We start from the raw sequence: 25371 nt of genomic DNA, 5'->3' as shown, positions 1-25371 counted from the left end.
CAGAACCTTTCTAAGAAGCTGCTTTTGTAAGCATCCAAGTCATTTGAAATTGGTACAGTTGCTTTGGCTAGAACCTTGTACAGTACATGCCTTCATAAGCAGATGCCTGAAGATATATAAAGTTTTTCATCACAGGTGCATATCATATTTAATAACATTTTAGCATCTTTCAGCTAATGCAGAGTAGCAGTGAGCTAGAAAGGCACACCACATCCAACATAGCTGGTACTATTATAATGCCAGAAAGAAGATGCTCATGGTATAGGGATACTTTGGGCTTTAGTGGCACACCCTGAGAATATTATTGGAGTTCCATTGAATTTTATTGGTGGGTTAAATTTCTCAATTCAATCCCTTAAACAATTAAAACAAATATTCAGAACATGCTCCTGTAGAGGTTTAGGCACATGATTTGTCTGAGTTCTACTCAGAGGTAAGTGCCATTGACCTCAAGGAGGCTTACTCCCAGATAGGTCTGCATAGTTGGAGTAGGGAACCTCAGGCTCAGAGTTGAATGTGGTCCTCCAGGCCTCTCCATCTTGCCACAGGGCACACCACTATGAATCCTTCTCTGTGCCCTGTTTGAATACTTCTTCTTGCTTGGAGAGCCACTTGCCATGTGGATGGAAGATAGAGGTGTGTGTGTGTAAAAATCTGTGACTTTTGTTTGTTCGGAATATAGCCTGCTGTACAAAGGTAAAAGTTGGAATGGAAACCAAAATAGCTCACCTACTCCCTACCTGTGAATGTGAGTAACTCCCAGAGCAAAATGTTAGGTCTGCTGCCACCAGCCCTCTCGTTTTCTCTCATGCCTCTTGAATCTCTCATGTCAATGAGAGATTGATATTATTTAGGGAATTGTGGGAGTTTCCGGTTCCCTTCAGGGATGGGTCCAGGGAATCTAGGCACAGTGGGGAGAACACAGTCAATCATGTGGAGCCACAAATCCACATCAAATGTCAGCAAACCATTTTAAGAGAGTTTATAAAGAATAAGGATAAGAAGACAAAAGGGAAAAGGCAGGACAGCTTATACAACAAAATAAATACACATTTTAAATAGAATAGAATAGCTGATGGGGAAGTTGTTTGGAAGTCAGCCTCGAGAACTGCAGTTCTTGCAACACCTACTGTACACTTTGGGCCCATCCACTTTGACATGCAGCCCCTGGAGACCACACACACTTTGACCATGCAGCCCGTGGGTAAATGTGTCCCTTGGCCTGAGAAAGTTTAGCTAGCCTTGCTGTAGAGCTTGTAGACCTGGATCAGCCCACTGTCTAATTATGATAATGTGCCTTTAAAAAAATCTCCCAGATCTTCAGACTTACTGCGCTGGTGCCACAATGTGTATGGTGGGGTTGTGGGTGTGTGCAAGGCCCGTCTTACATGGGTATAGCATGAAATGTCAAGTGGGCAGTTCATCTAAGGGCAGTATGTGCAACATCCCATTTTTCTCTGTTTTGGGATAGGAGCAGGAAAGTGTATAAATCAGACCATAACACGTATGGGCTTTCATGTGCAACACCCATGTCACACGTGATGGATGGTAAGGTTCCAAACTGGACCTGCATTCTCATGTGCACTAGTGTCAGATAGAGTACGGCACAACTGCAAGCAGTTTGAAATATGGTAGCATAGATGAAAGTTAGACATTATAATTCAACAGAAGATTAGTGTCAACAAATCAGATTATTAGGACAATGATGGGCAAGACTAACTTTCTACAGATCAAATTCCTTTTCTGTAGTCTAAATGCGGCTACAACATAAAAACTATGAATACAGTTTCTGCTTAATGAAAGCATCTTAAGCTGTGTTGAATGAAATATGTTTTATTAGAATCTAACCAAGTATGATCTCTTAATTATATACAAATTAATGATTGCCACCAATTGCTCCTCTATTGCACTGAGCCATGGAGTGTGAATCTATTATCCATTTTGTGTGATTTCCTCATTAATCTTTCATCTTGTTGTTGATGATAAGAGGTCATCAGTACTAATAAATGTTAATCCCAATGCCCTAAGAAATCCTTGTGGATTTTGGTTTAAATAATGAGTGCAAATGGGTGAAGAACTTTTCCCTTCAGATGAGCAAATAAGAAAATGAGAAATTAGAAAAACTTCAAACATAGACTATATGTTTTGAGTTGAATTTTATTAAATGATGCTAGTCAGAAACAGTGAGCTCATTGAACTGCAACTGTGCTCAGTTTATGAATGTGCTTGTACAGTTTATTAATATCTATTGAAGGAAAAACTGAAGTAAATACTTGCTTTGGTATTTAGATACAGCATAAAAAACATAAAAATATCTAAAAGGTTTTGGCCTAAAGTAGGGGGTGGATATCTAAAGTGTACAAGACCACTTGCTCCAAAATAAGTACCAGTAAATAGATGTGGAGTTAGAAGTGGGTATGATTTGCCATAGTCCTCATTATTTTCCTGCTGTTTCTGCTTCATTACCTGATCTCTCATAGTTTACAAGCAATATACCACAGCTACTTTAGCTATTTTTTTGGATCTTGTAAGTTCCATCAAAAGAGGTAACAATGACATCAATTTCTTTTTGTCTTTTTCATCTGATATTTTCTTATCACTCAGTTTTAATTTCATAAGCATCAACCAGATTTCTTTAGTCTTTTGGGCAACTGTTTGATCATTCTTGAACATTCTTGACACCATGAGTAGTGAAATGTTTTGAATCAGTTAAAATAAGTATTTGCTTTCTCTTTAACCTTGTCAAGTTGGAATAACCCCAAATATTGGTTATAAAGCAGGTCATTAAATTGATGGATGTCCTGTTATATTTCTTTGGGTTTTTCCTGGCAGCTAGGCTTCATTTAATTTTTAAACTTCTTGTCAGTGCACAAAATGAACTCTGGCAATATGGTGTAAATTATTCCAGTTTATAAAACTCCACATGAGCAAACACTTTAATGGGTTATATTTATTGGCCCACCTTGTGTATGAAGGTTCAGAAGTTACTCAGAATTTGCTGGTGCAACAAAAATATCATGGGTTCGGGCTAGATTTCTCCTCTAGTCAACAGAAAGTCTCTTATTCATAGAAAGCTTTTGATTCAGTAGAGTGGTGTGTGTGTGTGTGTGTGTGTGAAATTTGCTGATTCCATACATCTCTTCAGCTCCCAGAGCTCTCTAACACTGTTCTGTGGCACCTAACCCTCTGGAACAGCATGGGAGGTGGTGCTGTGACTCCAGAGGGAAGGGCAAAAGTTATCTACCACCTCTCTACCAGCAGGAACGTCTGCAGAGAGGAACACTACTCAGATCATGCTCCCAGTAGTTGAGATACCCCCTATAGCATTGTATTGACATTGTGTTTTAAAAAGAAAGTTTATTTATAAGTATAATTTATGCAGGTCAGACAGGAAGCCAAATTGTAAAATTTCATTCATTGAAGTTCTTGCTTAAAATTGTTCTCTAATGGTAGACTCCAGTCACATTTGAGGGTATATGAGAGCTTAGAAAAAGAACATGTAGAATAAAAAAATAGTTCTGTCTTTTTTAGTTTGGCAAATGCTAAGCTTGTGAAGATTTGCATACTTTGCCTTCATCAGCTTTTGCCTGCATTGTATGGTGTGTGTGTTATTTTTTTTTTTGTAATCTTACTTCTGAACAAATCACCAGTTAGGAGAAATAGAATTCACTCATCTGTAGACACTTTTTCTTCCTAGCTTCCATTTTTGTAAAAGGCAGCAGCAGCAGAATAATAATTTAGGGGGAAATTAAAAGCAAGTTTGAAAAATTAAATGAAAAGATCAATCTTTTCTCCAAGGTCCTCTCAAAGCTGAATTTCAGAAATTGGTTTCAAAAATCTTTGAAAATGCTGGAATATTGCTGAATTTTGGATTTTAAAAATTGAATTTTACTTTTGCTCTAGTATAAAGTTTTCAGCCAATAAAATTTCCGTATTAAGCATCCATGAGAAAAAGCAACACAAGTAAAAGGGAAATGGAAGGTGCAAAAACCTAATCATGTCAAGTAAAAACAGAATAAAGGCTATTTAGGTGTGATTTCTGCATTTCAGGGGTTTGGACCCCATTACCATTGGGGTCCCTTCAGACTCTATAATTCAATGATCCTACAAAGAATTATCATTATTATTATTTCCTTTGTGCTTATACTTGGTGGGGTGGGGAGCTGGATCCATCTGGCTGCCAAATTCTGACTTCCCCAAACCAGCCCGATGTTTTACGACAGGCATCCCCAAACTACGGCCCTCCAGATGTTTTGGCCTACAACTCCCATGATCCCTAGCTAACAGGACCAGTGGTCGGGGAAGATGGGAATTGTAGTCCAAAACATCTGGAGGGCTGAAGTTTGGGGATGCCTGTTTTATGACCACTACCTCTACCATGGTATAAGGTAAAGTGTTTTCATTTGCCCTTACAGTTTGAAATCAAGCAGCACAGGCAGAGGAAAAGGGTTTTGCAGGTGCTGCTGTCCAGTACCTGTAAACTGTGCTTTCAGTAAAGAGCTGCATCTTTACATGCCTGCAAGTGAAATCATATATGGTGTTAGGTGTAGGGCATGGGTTGGGGGAAATGGCCTTTGAGATTTGGGGGAAATGGCCTTTGAGACAGGCATCCCCAAACTACGGCCCTCCAGATGTTTTGGCCTACAACTCCCATGATCCCTAGCTAACAGGACCAGTGGTCGGGGAAGATGGGAATTGTAGTCCAAAACATCTGGAGGGCTGAAGTTTGGGGATGCCTGTTTTATGACCACTACCTCTACCATGGTATAAGGTAAAGTGTTTTCATTTGCCCTTACAGTTTGAAATCAAGCAGCACAGGCAGAGGAAAAGGGTTTTGCAGGTGCTGCTGTCCAGTACCTGTAAACTGTGCTTTCAGTAAAGAGCTGCATCTTTACATGCCTGCAAGTGAAATCATATATGGTGTTAGGTGTAGGGCATGGGTTGGGGGAAATGGCCTTTGAGATTAACTAGACCAATGGGTAGAAGATTCTGCACCTCTGCTTTAAATAGAAAGATTAGTTCAGGAGTCACTGATACTATTGCACAACCATGATAATCCATGAAGCTATATTCTATTCAAGGGGTATGGGAGCTCATTCACCCTTCAGTCAGACTGGGAGGTGCATATTTTATGCACTTCTCCTGTAGATAATTCACTACTAGTTCATGTGAACACAATTAAAGGGGCTAGATTATTCTGTGGTAATGTCATTTCTCTGTTGTTAGCGTTCAGAGTTATGAATAGTTCTGCTTAATTTTGCATTTTTTCACATGTTAATTTTAAATAAATAGATAAATAAGATGTGACGAGTGCTTTGGCCTATTCTATCACCATCTTATTTCATTTTGTTAAAAATTGCCTTATTTCAATCCTTTTCAGATTGTGGTGATAAAAGAGGTAATCCAATTGGCATATATTCTGTCAACTCTACTATTTTGTTTGCAGATATATATATATTCAGTTGGTTTTCACTTCTTGCCAGTGCAATAAAAATTGGCCACAGAACAAAGAATTATTGCATGCATAACTTCTGTTGCTGACTTCAGTTAAGTGTTCATTAATACAGAGACTAGAGTGCTTTGAGACACCTTGAATGTTGAAGAGAAAATAAATGCACTTTGCTAGGTGTGCAAAACGAAGTCAGAAATGCCTGAATTATCCTGTTAGCTGGGAATGTTTCTTTGAAGAGAGAAGTGCAGAAATAAAAGAAAGGCATTTGGTGCTGCTTTTCTAAGGAGATTTTCTACGCACACACACACACACACACACACACACTGAAAGCCTGTTGTCCATAAAGAAAACCCAACACACAACCTCTTGCTCATATATAGGGGCTCTGCATGATGAATGCATCTTCATATATCATAATCATGGCAGAGGCACTACTCAAAAGCAGGAGCTTGCACATTGCAGTTTCTTTACAGACAACTGTGCACAATCTGCTGTGGTTGGAGGAGGAAGAAGTCATCACATCAGGGGAAGGGCTAAAAGTGGGGCCTTATCCAAGAGGCAACAGAATTATGCCTTAGATATGAATGTATAAATTAGATTTTCTCTAGGTTCTGTTTATAAACCAGTATGAATTCTGTTTTCTCCGTATTAATATTGCTTCATGAATTGATGATCTATTTCTGGTGCAGGTACTTGGAACTAGAAAGCAGCGGCCATAGAAATGAAATTAGATTGCACTACCGTTCAGGAAGCCATCGCTCACATACGGAAGTCTTTCCTTACATATTGGCAGATGACAAGTGGCACAGGCTCTCTTTAGCAATCAGTGCATCACACCTCATTTTGCATGTAGACTGCAATAAGTAAGTGAAGAGTTGTGTTTCAATTACTTGAAACTGCTGCAGCATTTTAGATAATCACTGGATAGTATGAAAGTAATTTCTTTTTCTTTTTCACTTTGCTCCTGTTCTCTCATTTAAAAACAGAATTTACGAGAGAGTGGTGGAAAAGCCTTATCTGGATTTACCTGTTGGCACAACCTTTTGGTTGGGACAAAGGAATAGTGCACATGGTTACTTCAAGGTATGTTTTCCTCCATATACATATATATTTAATTTTAAAGTTAGAATCTTCTACATAGATTGTAGAAGTTATCTCAAATGAATGTGAACTCGGGGCACTCGTATCTCTGATTTCTTGATTTGTACTACACTTCATTTGAATTGGCTGATCATTCAGTTACATTTTGGGGATGCTATATCAGGCCAAAGAGTGCATTCGTAGCTTTATTGCTCAAGTCAGTACTTGAAAACTATGTTTTGTTTTGTTTTTTACTTGTGCACTGGTGGTCTTTGTGTTAAATAAGAATTGTTAACATTTTATTTCCTCTCTGTAATTGTAATATAATGACTTGCAAACATCAATGAGCCCGACCTGGAGCTAAAAGTCATTTATTTGGCCAGAAAAACAGTACTTTTGGCAATAGTGTGTATTCAGTGTTGATTGGTTTCACATCTATGCAGCCTTGTGAATATAAGCAATGCAAGAACTAAGATAACATATTGAGCCAGGTCAACAAAATCTAATATGGCATTTTGTATCTGATAAGGTGACCAATACAGACGGGTCAAGGTATATAGAAGAAAGAAGGACAGAACAAGGGAATTTGGAATTTTTTTTTAATGCTGTACTTTTGTAATGAAAACGCTTTTCTCTAATGCAGGCATCCCCAAACTGCGGCCCTCCTGATGTTTTGGCCTACAACTCCCATGATCCCTAGCTAACAGGACCAGTGATCGGGGAATATGGGAATTGTAGTCCAAAACATCTGGAGGGCCAAAGTTTGGGGATGCCTGCTCTAATGCATAAACTCTAGGCACACATTACTCAGATGTAAGGCATACTCAAGTACAGAATGGGGTAATGCTGCCATTTTAGCAACCCCCACTTTTAAACAATTGCGTGCAGAGCACAATTGTCTGTATGGAATTAGCACGATTGGAATACCTGCACAACCAGGTGTTTTCTATCTGGTAGAAGGTTCTCATGCAGTTGTCTTCCTATGCAAACAACCATGTTCAGTGCATGGCTTAAAAACAAACAAACACCCTGACATTAAGTGGGGCTAACAATCCAGCCCTTTTCCACTCTGCATTCGAGTGTGCCTTACACCGAATAATGTGTGCATAGGGCTGTAGATCATTCTGCATGTTGAGCAGAGGAAAGATGCTGATATGGAGTAGCACATGAAGAGGTTGTTGCACATCTGGGCATATGTTGAGCCTACAACTTTCTGTGCAAGAAGCACCATTATTGGCTTTCATATGTTGCTTACATGAAGTGCACTTAATTACTTAATTAATTGACTGCCCTTCATCAACAATTATCCCAGGTTGGCATACAATATTTACAATAGCATGGCATTATCATCACAAAACAATACATTAAAATGAAAAAGAATTGGAAATCATTTAAACACACCAGCAGTCCAAACAGCAGCTATCAATAGCTCAGGACCTGATCAATTCAGTTTGTTCCAAATGCTTGCACAAATAAATATGTACTTAGACTGGGCAGAAACCAACCATTCACGAGGCAAGCTGAGGGCATTTCAGTGGAATGCTAATGCTGAGACTCACCATCACGTGCAAATTTTGGGTTCCTCAGAATTCTTCTTCAGACTAGATGTTAAGGGAAGGAGAAAAAGGGTAAACAGGATGGGGAAAGCTCCAGACCTGTAGACACCCAGAATTTGTTCTTGTTTTTCCTTAAAGGGTTACTTAGGTTGCAAACCTAAGGACACTGTACTGCACAGAAGATTAATTGGACCTACTTCAAAGTATGTCTGCTTTGTCTCCTGCAATTTGCTCAAGGCACAGCTGCTGGCATGGCAACTGATATTGTCGGGTTATTTTATTATTATTTTAATTATTTTTCCAATTTCTCAGTTTAGAGATCTGCTCCAAAATGAGTGTAGATTACATCATGATGGTGAGGTTACCAGCAAGGCCCCCACTGCAGATGGCAGATTCCAGGAGAAGTATTTGGTAGGGCTGTGCATGGAACCCTGACCCAATTTGTGGCGAATAGAGTAGGCAGGCAGGAATAAAACCAGTTATTTGGCAGCTTCACTTGTTCATAATTAGCTTCCAAGCCCAGTCCAAGACTCTGGTTCTGACTTTTAAACTCCTTCATGCTCTGGGTATTATCTCCTTGAAAGAGCACCGTTCCTTTATAAGCTCTTTATAAACTATTAAGAAAATATGCATGGACATTGTGCTTCTAAAGCATTCCACGCTAAGTAAACTAGATTATTTCCAGCTGGCATATTTTCATCTCTTAGCAAGCCTTCTGCTACACTAAAACTTGTAAATGTCATTATCTGTATTATTAGTCATTCTTTCAGAACTGGGCATACTGAATATGAATATTCATAATGTATTTGGGAAGTGCTTAGCCACATAGGCATTCCACCCTCTTCAGGTGGGTTCTTCCCCCACCATGGACGGTAGGCAGGCACAAGTGATTGAGGGCTTGTCCACACTTCTACTTGTCTCATCTCTACCCCCCAGAAACCTGCCTTTTACTGCTGATTTGAAGCAAATCCTAATCGGGTTTTTCCACAGATTGACGGTTGCTCAGATTCAGCAGTAAAGAGTGGGTTTTCCCAGGGAAAGTGGTGGGGCAAACCAAAAACCTCTTGGACTCATGCTTTCTAGGCGTGCGATGAGCCAGGACTGCAAAGGAGCAGTAATTCCAGCTCCAAAAGCATATCTCAAAGTTGCTGCAGTTAAAAAGCTTTACACTTCTCCAGTCGTATTACTGTTTGAGAGCAATTGAATAGAGAACATAAGCTTTTAAGTTTGCCTTTCTATTTCCTTCTGGATCTCTTTCTTTGTTTTCAATTTTTTAGCACACTCTAGTGGCCAGAGATTACAAATATTCCAATGAGAGAAATGTGACAACAGAGGGTTAGGGACCCAGGTGTAGGGACCCAGGTGGCGCTGTGGTTAAACCACTGAGCCTAGGGCTTGCCGATCAGAAGGTTGGCGGTTCGAATCCCTGTGACGGGGTGAGCTCCCATTGCTTGGTCCCAGCTCCTGCCAACCTAGCAGTTCGAAAGCATGTCAAAATGCAAGTAGATAAATAGGAACCGCTACAGCGGGAAGGTAAACGGCGTTTCCATGTGTGCTGCTCTGGTTTGCCAGAAGCGGCTTTGTCATGCTGGCCACATGACCTGGAAGCTATACGCCGGCTCCCTCGGCCAATAATGCGAGATGAGCGTGCAACCCCAGAGTCGGTCACGACTGGACCTAATGGTCAGGGGTCCCTTTACCTTTACCTTTAGTGGCCAGAGATTACAAATATTCCAATGAGAGAAATGTGACAACAGAGGGTTAGAGACAAGAAGGCTGAAGGCAGCAGCTTTCTCCCTTCATTGGGTTGGACTTGATGTAAGGCACCAGAAGCTTTCTCCACTGCACAGAACCAGGAGAGCATTCACCTTGCCTTTCTGCAGAATAGGAAACCATGTTCTAAGGGAGGAAACACAATAAATATTTAAATGAATTTTTTCTCTCTCACTGGAAATTCTGAGTATAAACTGTATATCCATTGGCTGTATCAGGAGAATATGGTCTGTTCTTTGCCTATGAAGGAAGGTCTGCTCTTCGTCAGCATCCTTTGAACTGGAATAGCAAGGCCTACATCAGGCATCCCCCAACTGCGGCCCTCCAGATGTTTTGGCCTACAACTCCCATGATCCCTAGCTAACAGGACCAGTGGTCGGGGAAGGTGGGAACTGTAGTCCAAAACATCTGGAGGGCTGACGTTTGGGGATGCCTGGCCTACATGATAGCCAGGGTCTGCTACATCCAGAGCAAGTTAATTGATAGTATTGATTGAAATTCCTTTGGCATACCTATGGGTCGCTTTTGACAGAAGAGGTGAAAATACAAAGAAACCAGAAGAATGATTTATGTCTAGGAATTGATAGACTGCTGGCTTACTTGGGGAAGGGTTCTTTGGTTAGGCTATTATTGTTTTGCCCAGAGAAATGGAAAAGCCACTTCTTACTGTGTGTAAAGGGATTCACCTCTGGTTTCTTTACTCCTCTAGGGATGCAATACTATGTTCATCTCAAAATATATAGAGGTTATTTTTGTATGACCACATTTGAGTACATAGTGACCTTTGCTACTCTGCTGGATTACCTGCATATTTTAAAGGTATAAAAAGTAGCTGATTGAATTCGCCCTTGAGTCATGGCCCTCATGCACTTAACTGCCCAGTCCCAAACTCTGGTCACAGTTTTTGTTTCTTTCCATTTCACTTTTTACGTCATTGTTCTGATTTTTCCATACATGGATATATCTTTCTTGTAGAGCTAAAGCATTGGGCTTTTATTTGTTCCTTCTTGATGAACACCAAATTTCACAGATAAAAGCAATGAACATGAAGGTTTTTTTTTTGTTTTGAAGAAAGGGATCTGGGCTTGAGATGAAAGCAAGGTCTGAAATGATGGATTATGTTCACGGAGTTCTGGGATAATATATTACTATTTTTATGATTATATACTGATTTGTGCATGTGAGATCATTTTTTTTAAAAAAAGAAATGAGACAGCCACTCCTAGCATATATTAAAATAAATAAACAGGCAAACTTGGTAAAGCATATAGGTGAATGGATGTATTAAACCATATAAAATAATTGAAGTATAGAGAGGTAATGACAATGAAAAGATACAGCATAGAAGGATACTACTTTTTAGACCTAAATCTCATGCCTCTTTAATGAAAAGTCAGATTTTGCAAACCCTACCCCTCCCACCCCAAAACCCAGAAAAACCTTGTAAAGTGTAGAAAGATTCACAAAACACAGATATAGTATGAATTGCACCATCTACTTGCAGTTTTCAGCACCTGCTCTCACAGCGTGTTTTTTTTGTAGCTGATTTATGAAGTTTTGCTAACGATGTCCTTGATGACTTGGTGCACAATCTAACATAAAAATCTTTGCAGTACAATATCATAGTTGTGACTTGTACTCCTGCTTTTCAAATTTTATTTAAATGAGTATCTTAAAACTCAGTGAAAGTACAAATTATTTTAAAATTGTTTTTAAAGGTCACTTGAAAGCTTCCCTTCAGTGACTAAATAAAAGTAATGGCAAAGTCACGGCAACTAGTCTCTTGCTGCTTAATTGCACCTTGACATTTAATCTTAAGTCTCTGAAAATGGTTGAATGCATATGTATGTATCAGTGTGTACATGTACAGCTATTTTCTTTCTACTCTGCTCTCCTAATGATATAGTGAGGGAGAGCAAGATATAATAATTTTATAGAAACTGCTTTTTGTGGGTGAAGTACCTGTATACCTATTTTGTGTGCTAGAATGTTTCACATGGAAATGCTAACTTTGTAATATAATGCTGATAGACAAAAAAAAATAACATAATCTTTCTTCCCCCCCCCCATTTGCTTAGGGCATAATGCAAGATGTGCAATTACTTGTCATGCCTCAAGGATTTATCTCTCAGTGCCCAGATCTTAATCGCAGTAAGTCTGCTACTTCTCATACCATAAGAAACAATGAGATGCACTTTGTTTAATATTTATCCTGCAAGATCTCTCTTGAGATTCAATTGATAATCAATGCATTTTGACAGACTTGGCCTAAGAACAGTTTGACAAATATAGTATTTGTAATTTCAGCATGCCCAACGTGTAATGACTTCCATGGGCTTGTGCAGAAAATTATGGAGTTGCAAGATATTTTAGCCAAAACCTCTGCAAAGGTAACAAGTTCTCAGGTTGCTGTTATTTTTGCTTTTTTTGTGTGTGGGTTGGGGTAAATTGCTGGAACCATTGCTCTATTTAGGGACTTGTACGTATGAATGCACATATGTATATTTTTATGGACACTTTGCCTAATTTTTATTTGTTCTTTGAATAAAAAACTGCACCAAAATCAATGAAAAATATTCAGAACCACTGATTGGAATACAGTGGTACCTCTACTTATGAGCACCTCTGGTTACGTATCCTTCAGGATACGCACACAGCAAAGCCTGAAGTATTTTTATGGGTTTCGCCATGCTCACATGTGCAGAAGCGCTCTACTGTGCAGAACAGGGACCTCCAGTACCAAAAACCTCGGGATCTGACCAGAGCTCTGGAACAGATCCCGTCCGCAACCGAAGGTACCACTGTATGAAGATTTTTTGTTGAGGTTACCTATGGGATTAGTGGCTGTTAGGTTAACAGAATTCTAGGCTAATATAATTCTAATTACTGTCTAATGTATGATGCTAGCATTGCCAAGTCAATTGCATTTAATGAAACAAGAAACACTTTCAGCATCAAATGTCTTGGCGTTAGTAATTTACTTTATAATTCTTGATTAAGACAAATGCAATATTAGTATTAGTGTTATAACATGGGAGATGCACAGAATATTTTCAAGATGCTCCTGAAACCCTTTGACCTTCTTATATTTTTAGTGCACAAAACAGCATTCCTAGATGTTGTGTCTATGTTAATGTGATAATAATTTTACCACATATGAAATACCTGCAACTACTTTATTATGTCCCAAAAATTATACATCAAAAGTTAGGCAAGGGCAAAAAGTTTCATTGTGGATGAAAATTCCTGCTAAAAGTTTTAAAATGAATAAGTGCATAACCCCAAAAAATGATATATTAGGATGTAGGTATTGTCATCACCTCAGGAATGTACTCCAGTATGGTGCAGTGGTTAGCATGTTGGGCTAGGACCCGGTAAGTCAGGGTGCAAATTCTCACTCAGTCATGAAGCTCACTGGGTAACCCTAGTCCATTCAGTGTCTCAGCTTAACCCACATCACAGTATTGTTGTGAGGATAAAATGGGAACTAAGGGAACAATGTATGCCACCTTGAGAGCCTTGGAGGAAAGGTGGGATAGAATTGTATTGAAATAAACAAATAAAAATATAAGAGCTTGTGGGATCAGGCCAATGGCCCATGGGGTTCAGCATCTGTGATACCCTGTTCTCACAGTGGCCAAACAGCATAGCTGCCAAGTCTCCCGTATTCCCCGGAAAACCCCTGTTTTTCCAGCTGTCCCCAGCCGAAAAAACTGATTTTTTTGTTTTCCCCTGGTTTATTCTGGCACGGCGGCCATTTGGGAACTGGGCGGAGCATGCTCAGAAGCGACTTTTGATGCTGCTCTGCCCAGTTCCAAAATGGCTTCAGCGTGACTTCTGGTGGGGCGGCCATTTTGGAACTGGGCACAGCAGCGTCAAAAGTCACTTCTGAGCATGCTCCGCCCAGTTCCAAAATGGCGGCAGTGCTACTTCTGGTATGCTACTTCCGGTCCGGTCCCTTATTTTTCAGAGAAGAACTTGGCAGGTATGCAAACAGAAACATGCCAGCAAGATCTGAGAACAAAACCAGACTCCCCTCCTGTGTTTTCCAGCAACTAGTGTTCAGAAACACATTGCCTCTGACCATGGAGGCAGAGCATAATTAGGGTTGCCAGACTCAATAGAGGACAGGACTTCTGTGCCTTTAATTGCCCTGCTCTCTTTTGAGTCTGTAAACCTTAAAGAGAAACCAGCAGACCCTTTGCTTGGAAATTAAACAAAGGGTCTGCTGGTTTCTCTTTAAGATTTCCAGACTTCCAGGGCAATTAAAGGCACAGAAGTCCTGTCCTCTGTTGAGTCTGGCAACCCTAAGCATAATCTACATTATGTCTAGTAGCAACGGATAGACTTACCCTCCATGATACTTGCCCTTAAGTTCCCTCTAAACAATCATACCCCCAATGCCAGAATAGTGAATATATCTCAAACTAACATTGATCACCACAAGCACTATGCATTAAAACCAGTTGCCACATATGACTCTGGGTTGCTAATGATCATCAGCACAATCTATTTATTATCTGTAATCTTCTGAATGCATTCAGATAAAAAACACACATGTGGACCAATCCTATTCTCAAAGGAAGTCTTTTCCATAGAAGAGATCTGTATGCTCATTCCATAGATAGTTCCTTTGGAATTAATGGAGCAGCCCCTAAGCACAAGAGATATAAATGCACACATTTATATCTAGACTAAGGCATAAAACACCCAGTCATTCTTACAGCCATATTCTGAGTTAAGATGAGATGAATTATATTCAAACTTCATATTTTTGTTCTGAAGTGCTTGATGATACAGGGTGGCTTAAATTGTTGTTATGGTTTTAGTCAAGTCATTTCATGGTTAACATGTCCCTCTCTGTGCAACATGTACCTAGTTGTCCCGAGCTGAGCAGAGGATGAATAGGTTGGATCAGTGCTATTGTGAACGAACCTGCACTATGAAGGGTGCAACCTACAGGGAATTTGAATCGTGGACAGATGGCTGTAAGAACTGCACTTGCATGGTATGGCTGTAAATTTCTTAGAAATTCAGGGACCTGGTTATGCAGCCTGCTGAAAATGTTTATGCATTTTAGACATGAAAAGTTGTCAGATTAAAAATAAATTTGTGTTGGGATGAATTTACTTACCTACATTGTTCTTTATGCATTATGTTGCATTTTCTGTAGAGAAATCTGGCTCTTGCCTATGTGGGGGATGGGGGTGGGCTGTTATGCCCAGTGCTGGAAGGCGAAAGGAAGAGTTATGAAGGAAGATTGGCATGGCCAGGCATATCTTCTCTCTGACTGATGTTACACTGTACAGTGGGCTCAAGGCTCAGGTTGTGGCACAATCTAATAGGAAGGCATATTGAAGGGCCCTTGAAAAGGACTCAAATGTGTTAAACTAGGTTAACTTTATGTGGGACAAAACGAGTTTATATATATATGGCTCCAGTGCAGAAGAAACAAACTATGGTCTTTGGATCAGGTAGAAAGTATATATCCACTTCTGAAGTATAGTGTGTCTGTTTTTAGGGTTCTTTTTTATTTAATAAACACATATTTCTGGAAAAGAAACCTCTCATCCAGTTTCGAGCAATTAAAGTATTTGGAAACAGTAAAAAAATGCAGGATCAATCTACAGAGAAAATCCGAAGCTCTATGATTTTCATACGAAGTGGGCCACACAATGTCTTGTTGTTGGGCCAAGGGAGGGAGGCCAAAATTTGATGCCCCTCCAGCCCTGTGCTGCCTTCCCAAAGCCAGCTAAGCAAGGTGCCAGGCTTTGGAAAGGAGGCACAAGGACCTGGCAGGGTCCTAGAGCCACCCCATCTCCTTCCCAAAGATGTAAGAGTGCTAGAAGGCTTTGGGGGGGGAGGCTGGAGGACTCTAGGTAGGACATTGTCAGAGCCTCCAGACCTGCTTCCCAAAGCCCAGCGCCTGGCTTACCTGGTTTTGGGAAGGCAGCATGAGGGCTGCAGGGTATGTGTGTCAAATGTTATTGAGTACACCAAAAGAGGCCTGCAAAAGAGGCCCTTGGGCCATGTGTTGGACCGCCCTGCTCTATGCTATTCTCTTTAATGTTTGGGAATGCTCTACAGGAGTTGGAAACCTTCGGGCTCAACATATTGCTAGACTACAACACCTATCATCCCTGACCATTGGCCACGTTAGGTAGGACTGATGGGAACTGAAGTCCAGCAACTTCTGGAGGGTTCACAGAATGCCTAGTATTGCTCTGCGTTTTGTGACCAAAGCATTTCCAAGATTGAAAAGAATAAGGCAGCTTATACAGAACATATCCAACTCACTTTCTTATAAGGATGCCTCATTGCAGACATTTTTTTTTTTTACAGGACTATGATATTATTTTTAAACATGCATAATGGCTGTCTTGTGGAAATTATTGGAAAGGTTTTATTCAATAGTGTTTTTATACTTCAGAGTAATCTTCCAATTTGTTCAACTGGCAGAATGTCGGGATAGCAAATGATAAACAACATTGCATTGCTGTCACTATATAAAGAACCCGTTATGTGTGTATCAGAAATCTATGTAGATAGAAACATAAAAATATAGATATATAGTATATTGATTCTAACTTCATAATCAAGACAAGAAAAATTGTGTATTCGGTATGAGATGTTATCTTTTTAAAGAAACCAGTAATTTAAAATAGCGATTTATCTGACCATATTCTGTCAAATTATTTCAAAACAACCTTTTGTTGCTTCTAGAATGGTACTATTCAGTGTGAGGCACTGATCTGCTCGCTTTCTGATTGTCCTCTTAATTCTGCTCCTGCATATATTGATGACAAGTGTTGCAAGGAATGCCAACGTAAGTGGTTGTTTCTCATAGATGTTTTGATGTCTCAGCATTATAACGTTTCTGAAGCTTACATCCTATGCAGTAGTCTCCAGTTTGGATGCAACCATACTGTAGGCATTATTCGTTTAAAGATAAGCATTCGAATACCATTGCTTTCAACAGGTGAATAAATGTATATGCTAAGCTCTCTATTGAAACCAATGACACTTGCACTAATGGCTGGATCATGACTGTAATTACTTTCTGCATTATTGTTTACTGCACTGGTTGCCTATCTGCCACCAGACCAAATTCAAGGTTTGGTTATTGACATATTAAAGCCCCAAACAGCTTGGGACCATGCTGTCTAGTGTTGGTGTTGACAGGGCTGAGCTTGATGGATGAGGGGTCTGACATAGTATGAGACAGCATCTTGTGTATGTAATATACAAGTATATGTACATAATATAATATCCAGCTTCCAGACCTTACAGCTATTGGGTTTATTGTGAGTGGGACAAGCAGTGGCTACAACCTATTGTATTTAGCCTACGGTACTCATACATGCATGAGTTCGAAACCTAGCAGTTTGAAAGCACGTCAAAGTGCAAGTAGATAAACAGGTATCGCTCCAAGCGGGAAGGTAAACGGCGTTTCCGTGTGCTGCTCTGGTTCGCCAGAAGTGACTTTGTCATGCTGGCCACATGACCTGGAAGCTGCACGTCGGCTCCCTCGGCTTATAACGCGAGATGAGCGCTGCAACCCCAGAGTTGGTCATGACTGGACCTAATGGTCAGGGGTCCCTTTACCTTTACCTTACTCATACATGCATATGCAACATTTTTTTAAAGTTCTAGATACTTCAAACGATGTAACAATCAATAATGAATAAATAATGAATCATGTAAGTAAATGTACTATGAGCAGGCTATTAAACTTTATTCTGATAATTAAGTGGTACATGAACTCCTGAGCATTTATAAGATTCAGATTCCTCCATACTTCAAAAGATGATCCTTCCTGTGCTGCAATGGGTGAGTTGGGTGAGTGTAGCTGGCTGTTAACTAGAAGGTTGGTGGTTCGAGCCCACAGTTGTGGGAGGGATTCCTGCATTGCAGAAGCTTGGATTAGATAACTTGCTATATGAAACAACTAATAATTAATCATTTTCCAGTGGCAGAGATGCAGTAACTAGATTGAATATAATTACCTAACTGAATATGATTGGCTTGTTTCTGAATTTCTGAACTAATTTCAGGCTCATATCACTGATGAATCCTTAAATATTTCAATATTCAGAAGGGTCCTTCTAGATAATCTTTGTTACAGCTGTCAATCTCCTTCCAGACTGCATAAGTTCTTGATTTAATTGCAGTGATGGCATAGGCAGTGGAATCATACCAGAACTCAAAATACAGTAGTCTATAATCATAAAATTCAGTAGCAGATGAGCTTTACTCCTGTCTATGAAAATAGGTCTTCATAATTAGCTATAGCTTTAGAAGAAAATAAAATTCCCAGTAGCAGTTCTGCAATCTTTCAAGCTCATAAGCAGGTGGGCAAGCGAGTCTAGGGGCACTGAGTGCCACATAGTGTTTCAGCAGGTGAACTAGCTGAGAGAATGGGCAATCTAGTCAGACAGGGTTGTTCACAGTGGGAGACAACCTCATCGAGCAATGTATATGTGCGAGCCAAAGAAAATCGCAGCTAGAGAGAGGCTGAGGATGACAGAGTAATTGGAAAGATGTAGGTGAAATTAGATGCTTTTTGGAGGCTGCAGGAAGTTCATTGGTTTAAGGATAGAAAACCCAGCAGGCATGTGTTTGCATTGCCTTCCTGTGAGAAGTAGCTGTATGCTTCATTTCTCCTAGAGAAACATTTTAAATAACTGGTTTCAAACCACTAGAGAAGTCCTTATTGCAAGAAGCAAAGGTCCAGTTCATAAAAAAGGCATCAGTGGTGTGTTTTATCACAAAACACTGTAAACCCTGACATTTTTGCGGTTTGAAATTACACCTGTGAAATGAGGTGGTAGGTGTGTGTATTAGGTCAGTCTGGTTTTCAGAATGCTTTGTTGTCAAATAACATTACTTCATTCATAAGGTGTTCTTCGAGAACCAAACTATAAAGCTGTGCATTCTGCAAAAGAGGAATGTTAGGAAATTCGGGAGCAAGTATCAAGACTGACAAGAAAAGAATGATCAGTTATTTGAATCAGATATGTCTACTCTAATTTCATAGCCAAAACACACACTATCTCTCAGTTCACGCAAAACAAAATACGTTGGATATGGGCTACCAAAGTTAAGCACTGTAAAGTTGCATTCAAACCAAATGCCTTTTGATTTAAGACTGTTTAGCTCTGTTAGACTTCAGCGGACTAAATTGACACAGAGTCAAGTAACTGTGCTTACTTGTATTGTGTACAGTGCTCAGAAGCCTACTTTAGTGATCAATGGAAATAATGGCTAAAAATAATGACCACTTTGGTGAGCTGTGATATGATTAACTCATTAAAGGAAATGAGCATTTTCTTTTCATATCACTACAAAATGATAGGAAAAGGCAAAAATTATAAAAGGCTCTATAAATGATAGGTTAAAATCAGATGAAAAGTTTAGATTAGAACAAAAGGAGAAGTTATGCACATTGGTTGTTTATTTTTCATCATATTTTTGTACAGTTCAGTAGAAAATGTTGCAGATCTGCATGTGATATTCCTTTTTACAAGGCTCCTTACAGACAAAGCTGCTAGATTTCACTTCCTTCTCTGTGTGTTTCTCATTTATGGCTTTTCAGACTCCCATCTGTAACTAGCCGTGGTAATGTGAATCTACTGAGTTTTGCAGTGAGGCTTTTTTGTTTTGTGGTGCAAAGCCACTGGCATCATCCAGTGCCTTATTTGTGTCAAAAAGAGATGCAGCTGCTTCATTATTCCCCCACTTGCCATCTAAGAATTTAGACTTTCCTGGGCTGCAGTTCTTTGATCAATACTTTACAACAAATCATGATGTCTTTGAGAAAGCCATAATGCAGTCTTGTAATGGAGGCTAGTAAAGTGGAATAGAGCACTCAAGGAAATGTCCATATAAATTAGAACATGTTATAAGAGCAGATTGGATAAGTGAGTGGTAAGACAGCCTTTGAAAAATATGAAGTCACACTAAATGTTCAGAAAAATTTAAGTCAGTCACCTGCACATGGATGTGGTATTCCCCTAGGGGAAAAAAAACATTTGTTCTTCCCCTGCTTGCCTCTGCAATGGCTTGCACATCTTACCACTGGTCCAAGAATGTTCAGTGCTAATTGCTTATTACCCAGTTGCTGTGCAAAAGCTACAAAAAATAGCAGTAAACTTGTCAAGCATTCTAATATGGAGAAGTTCCAACACTGTGGAGATAAAATTGACAAAGGGTTTCATGTCTCTTATCAGATTAAGAGGAAAAAGCAGACGACAGTGTAATCCTAATTATGTCTACTCAGAAGTAGGCTTTATTGAGTTCAGTGGGTATCACAATTGGGTAAACACATATAGGATTTCAGGATGAACTATGAAGAGACTGTGGCTTGAACTCTGAATATTAAAAATGCTATAACCTCTACGGTTTTTATATTTACATAGTCAACTGATCAAACCTACAGTACTTGGTATTGAGTTGACTGGGTCCCATTGTTGTCACAGAAACTCTCCAATGTAATGCCCTAGCTGAATTGGCTAGATTCAATGGCTTAATTATTTATGAACCCTGTTCCCAAATGTTCCTAAACCTACTTTTGCCCTCCAAAAATAATTTTCATCATGGCAGTGAACTCAGCATATACTGTACTCCCAGCTACAAGCTTGACTTGGAAACACTACAAGCTTGACTTGGAAGAGAACCAATATGACCATGTAGACAACTAGGATCTTTGCAATCAGGGTAGCCACTCTCTTTTCTCCCCTACCCCTCCTTCTTTTATCCACAGGAATCAAAATGCCTATGGAGTTCAGATTGCTGAAATGTGGTACTGTACTCCCAAGTATTTTTCATGGATATGCCCGCAGTGCAGTAGTTTACCCTCAAATATATTTGTGACAGTTGCTGGACCCAAATTAGATAGAAAATAGGTACAGTTTCTGAACCAGTTTAGTTAAAAACTTCCATTAATATACTACTAGCACTACCACCAACACCACTTCCTCACTTTGAACTAAGGCTTCAAGCTAACTGCCCTTATATTGGGCTATGGAGGGGTTGGATTGAGTGGTGCTCATTTGCTTGCTTTTGCTGGCTCAGCTGGCTGCCACAAACTTCCTTGTGCACCCACTGAATATGTGTGTGGGTAGAAGTCCTGTTGGTGATGTCTCTCCCAGTGGGCACTGCTGGAAGACGGTCCCAAAAGCAGCATTCTGAAGGCTGGACTGTGACAGCACAGGATCCATTTGATCCTGAGCCAGTCTCATCGCCAACACTGGGACCAATTGTAATCCAATTGCTTCACCAGCCTGGAGCCAATCTGCCTACCTAACATCTCTTTCCCCTGCCAAACACTGTAACAAGTGGGATGCAGATGCCCCAGTAGGGAGTTAGGATTGGTGTACCACTTTCGTTTCAGCTAAGTCTTGGTATTCTTGAGAAACAGGTAGGAATTGGATAAAATGGTTCATTTTGCTTTTATTTTGATTTGAATGTATCAAAGTTTTCAATCCATTCTTAAAGTACTTGCCTTTGAGCACTGGTTCTGGTAGCTACAGCAAATAGCGTTGTCAGTATGGGAAATTGTGTCAACGTACAGAAAAGAAAAGATCTTATAATGCTAATTAAATAACTTAGAGTTGTTCTGTTTTACTGCCTAAGGTATAAATAATAAAATAGATTGTTTAAGGAAATCTGATTTCATTAAGACCACATGGCACACATACATGAAGCTTGTCTTCTTTAAGGAGTTAAAGGATCATAATATTTGCAGTATTTTGCCAGGGGAGAATTTAAAAAATAATCATACAGCAAATGTGCTTTAGGGGTTTTTCTTTGTTTTCTCCTTTTAAAGAATTTATAATTTATTTTATGTCTAGAAGTTTAGCTCTTTTCCTCTACATTTCACCCTCACCAGGGAGTTTACAGAATACAAAACTCCCTTCAGCTAATTATTACTATAATTTTGTTTCCTGTGCATAACAACGTTTAAGATGTTTTAAGGGACACAGTTTTCATATTGACTGGGAAATGTCATTTTAGCAGTGCTCTAATGCTGTATTCTTAATGCAGGTTAGTTTACAGTCCTAACCCCCAGACATGCAAGCACAGATATGCAGCTATTTCAGTATTCCCTAGCAAACATTTATTCATATTCGTGTGGGGAGTTCATATAACTAAAGCTGCTGCATAGCCCAAACGCAGAAAAGCTGTGACTGGCTGTAAAAGGTAGACATTATACAAATCATTCAGAGTGACTTACAAGTGAAATCAAAATCCAATAATAAAAAGACCCTGTCAGGATCCTTCCAGCTGGGTAGCAGATGACTCTGTGGGAAGGAAGGGATATTTTACACTTTCTATTATCATTTGGTTGAGCTTTCAAGACAAATGTATAGTTATTAGGAAGGGAACAAGATAAAGCCGGTCCTGTTCTGTATTCTATACAGCAGTTTAGTGATCCTTCTGATCATTCTTTAATGATCCCAAACTCTAAGGAGATTTGGAACTCTACAAAAGGTGGCATATGAAGAACTGTTCTATGTAAGGGACAGGATTCCTTCTGCACACATGCAAAATACAATTGTAAAAAATCACAGCCTCAAAAAGGCCATGAAGAAACATACATTCTTGCAGGGGGCATTGCTGGTATTTTCTATACCAGCTTATACTGTACAACCTTTTTGTGTTTAGAGAATGTTAGCTCAAAACTGTCATTGACAATTGCATGTTTTTGTTTAAACCTTCATATAAATGAAGCAAATTGGTTTCTCATGCATGATGGTTTTCCATTGCAGCTGTAAAAGGCATCTTACATTGTTCCGAGGGGAAAAAAACCACATTTTTTTCTGGTTTACACTTTGCAGCATCTGTTTTTTTCAGTTACCATAGTAAGTGGACTGTTGGACTCTCTGTAGATAGATAAATGACAGTGATTCACCCTATATAATCACCACCTTTAAAAATACGTTGGTAGACACTACTAATTCTCAAGCTATGTTTCTAAAATAGATATGGATTATTATGTACTATGCCTCATGTAGGAAATCACCAGTTAGTACTTCCCATCTTCCAGTTTCAAGCTGTAGTCCCTTACCCTTTGAACAAACATTTTTAATTCATTCCTGGAACTGTAAAAATTTCTTTTCCAAAGTGAGTTTATAGATGTAGCCATTGCTACATCTTTTCAGGCAATTGTTTTGTCATCCAATAAACACACAGCGGTAGCTCAGTCAGTGTGGGGGATCAAAATGTAATTTAGCAGTTATGTTTCAGAGAATGCATTTTTTAAGTGCTAGCATTGTAGAGTGTACCGGGGGGGGATCCCACCTAGAGGGTTAGCTCTGCTGATGCAAAATCTCTGTGCCTGCTTCTTTTTTACTACCGCAACCCTATATAACACAGACACTACTTTTCAGGGCCACTCAACCCTCTTGCAAGGATATTGTTTTTTAAGGACAATATAGAGAGGAAGAGAAAGTTGAGTTGCATAGTATTCGCTTATTAAGAAAACACTTTCTCCTCCTTCCCCAGCACAGAACTGCTATGTGGTGCAGAAATTTTATGCGTGGAATGTGGTTGCATGAATGACAGGAGGCACAATTTTGTTGGTTGGTGTCCTAACTGATATGGGGAGCAGCACACTCCCCATTTCTAACCCAAAATACTTTCTAAACCCTTTGATGGGTTATATTGGCAGTCTGCTTTCCCATAGGCATACTCACGGTAGCCAACAAAACTCGGCATTGTTGTCAGCAACTATACCAAATCAATGCCAAATAATTATATTAAAAATAGAAACTTTAGGATGAAAACACCCTAACAGTGCAATAAAAAAATGGAGGACTGGGTGTTACTGGGAGCTAATAAAGTCCTGGGGTCACAGCATGGGTGTCAATTAGACGGTGGACCTTGGCCTCTTCAACTTAGCAGTCACGGATATCTGCTATGTCAGTAGGAAATATTAGGTTACCTGTTTGGAAGCTGAATGATCCAGGCAGATGCTGGATTGTTCATGCAAAGTTTTTGTAACAGAGAAGGGGGGAAACCTAGCAAGTATCCACAAGGCTATCATCTTTGCTGATGGAATTCATTATCATTTGTCTTCCTCAGCACCCTCTTTAGATCTGTTCTTCCTTAATATTATTATTTAAGTGACAGTTGAGTCAATCTCCCTGTGACAAGTTATGTGCTAGATTGGGACTGATGCTTGTATAACATTAGGAAAGCTTGGGAAAGGGCTGCCTGAAAATACCCCATAATTATTATTTTTCTTCTTGATATGCCACAGAAATTCGTTGCCCTAAATGGTGTTTAAATGTGAATGTCAATAGAAACTGGTGTTCTAATTAAAGAGCAATATATAAAGATAATCTCATTGCATGCTAAGTATAGATAGCAACAAAAAAACCCCACAAAACACATTTATAAACCAAGGTTTTCCCCTTTGCAAACAGCTTTTAAAACAGGTGTTATTGTTTTTATATATTTTTAAAAATGATGTAATTGTTATGGTAACACATTTGAGAATAAAGATATTGACTAGTGATCAATTCCTTAAGTGTTTTATTATATTCTGAGTACCCTGAATATTATGCTATAAAATAGTCTAAGAACAATATACAGTATATTCAATCTAACCCCAACAAGGCTTATTGCCAAATACTATTTGAAAATTTAGGGATGACTTGTTGCATAGCTGCAGGGCACATGCTTAGCTCTGTTGGTTTAATTTTCAAGGTAATGCTGGGAAAAGCTTCAATCTGGAACCCTATTGAGTCTCTTTAGTTAGTGCAGTCAACATGAAGCTAGATGGGCCATTGGCCTATTTCAGTGTAGGTTTGTAAACCACAAACTAGCTATGGTAAGCAGGTGAGATTTAACGTAAGCAAATATATTTTCATTTATAGCTTTAATGGAACTATAGCTATTTAAGTCAGGCATGGCCAAACTTGGCCCTCCAGCTGTTTTGGGACTCCAACTCCCATCATCCCTAGCTAACAGGACCAGTGGTCAGGGATGGTGGGAATTGTAGTCCCAAAACAGCTGGAGGGCCAGATTTGGCCATGCCTGATTTAAGTGGATGTATATCACTTCAACAAGTTTATAGAAACTGTATCTTATTACTAGAAAAAACCTGTGTGTCTATAAGATGTTTGGATATCAAACTCTTTTTGCTCACCTGCTATCTACAAAATTCTCCAGGGAAGAGCCTTCAGCAAATATCTGTTGGGAGATTTTGGAAGTGAAGTTTCTGGAAGCAAGCCTGCAGCTAGGAGCTGTCACTCACAGTTTTCTCCTCAAAGCACTAGGGCAAGCCTTGTGCCACTGAAGAGAATTAGGGTTGATCCAGTGCAGTGCTTGAGAGCATCAAGCTGTCATGGTCACTTTTAAGAAAATTCAAGAAAATGAGCTATCCTAGACCTTTTCACCAGTAGGGTGGCTAATCCTGTTCAGCTGAATATCAGTGGAACTAGGCAGTAACAGATTGTTGTAATAATTCTACTTGTTCTTCAAGTTGCTTCTCCCCTCCATATG

At 39.5% G+C, this 25371-nt stretch overlaps 1 protein-coding gene across 2 annotated transcripts in view; it reads left to right on the top strand.

Moving 5' to 3' along the window:
• NELL2 (neural EGFL like 2) overlaps positions 1 to 25371 on the top strand; it is a 119366-nt gene that overhangs the window by 22167 nt on the left and 71828 nt on the right. For both annotated transcript variants that reach the window (XM_088676462.1, XM_035128429.3), the window contains exons 4-9: positions 6142 to 6315; positions 6439 to 6535; positions 11940 to 12012; positions 12169 to 12251; positions 14741 to 14869; positions 16585 to 16687. In XM_088676462.1, the coding sequence (XP_088532588.1) occupies positions 6142 to 6315; positions 6439 to 6535; positions 11940 to 12012; positions 12169 to 12251; positions 14741 to 14869; positions 16585 to 16687 (659 nt within the window). The remainder of the gene's footprint in view (positions 1 to 6141; positions 6316 to 6438; positions 6536 to 11939; positions 12013 to 12168; positions 12252 to 14740; positions 14870 to 16584; positions 16688 to 25371) is intronic.

The sequence above is a fragment of the Zootoca vivipara genome, chromosome 9 (genome assembly GCF_965207765.1).
Source record: "Zootoca vivipara chromosome 9, rZooViv2.hap1.1, whole genome shotgun sequence".
Lineage (NCBI taxonomy): Eukaryota > Metazoa > Chordata > Lepidosauria > Squamata > Lacertidae > Zootoca > Zootoca vivipara.
The sequence above is the reverse complement of the archived record's forward strand: the minus strand, read 5'-3'. Positions and strand labels throughout refer to the sequence as shown.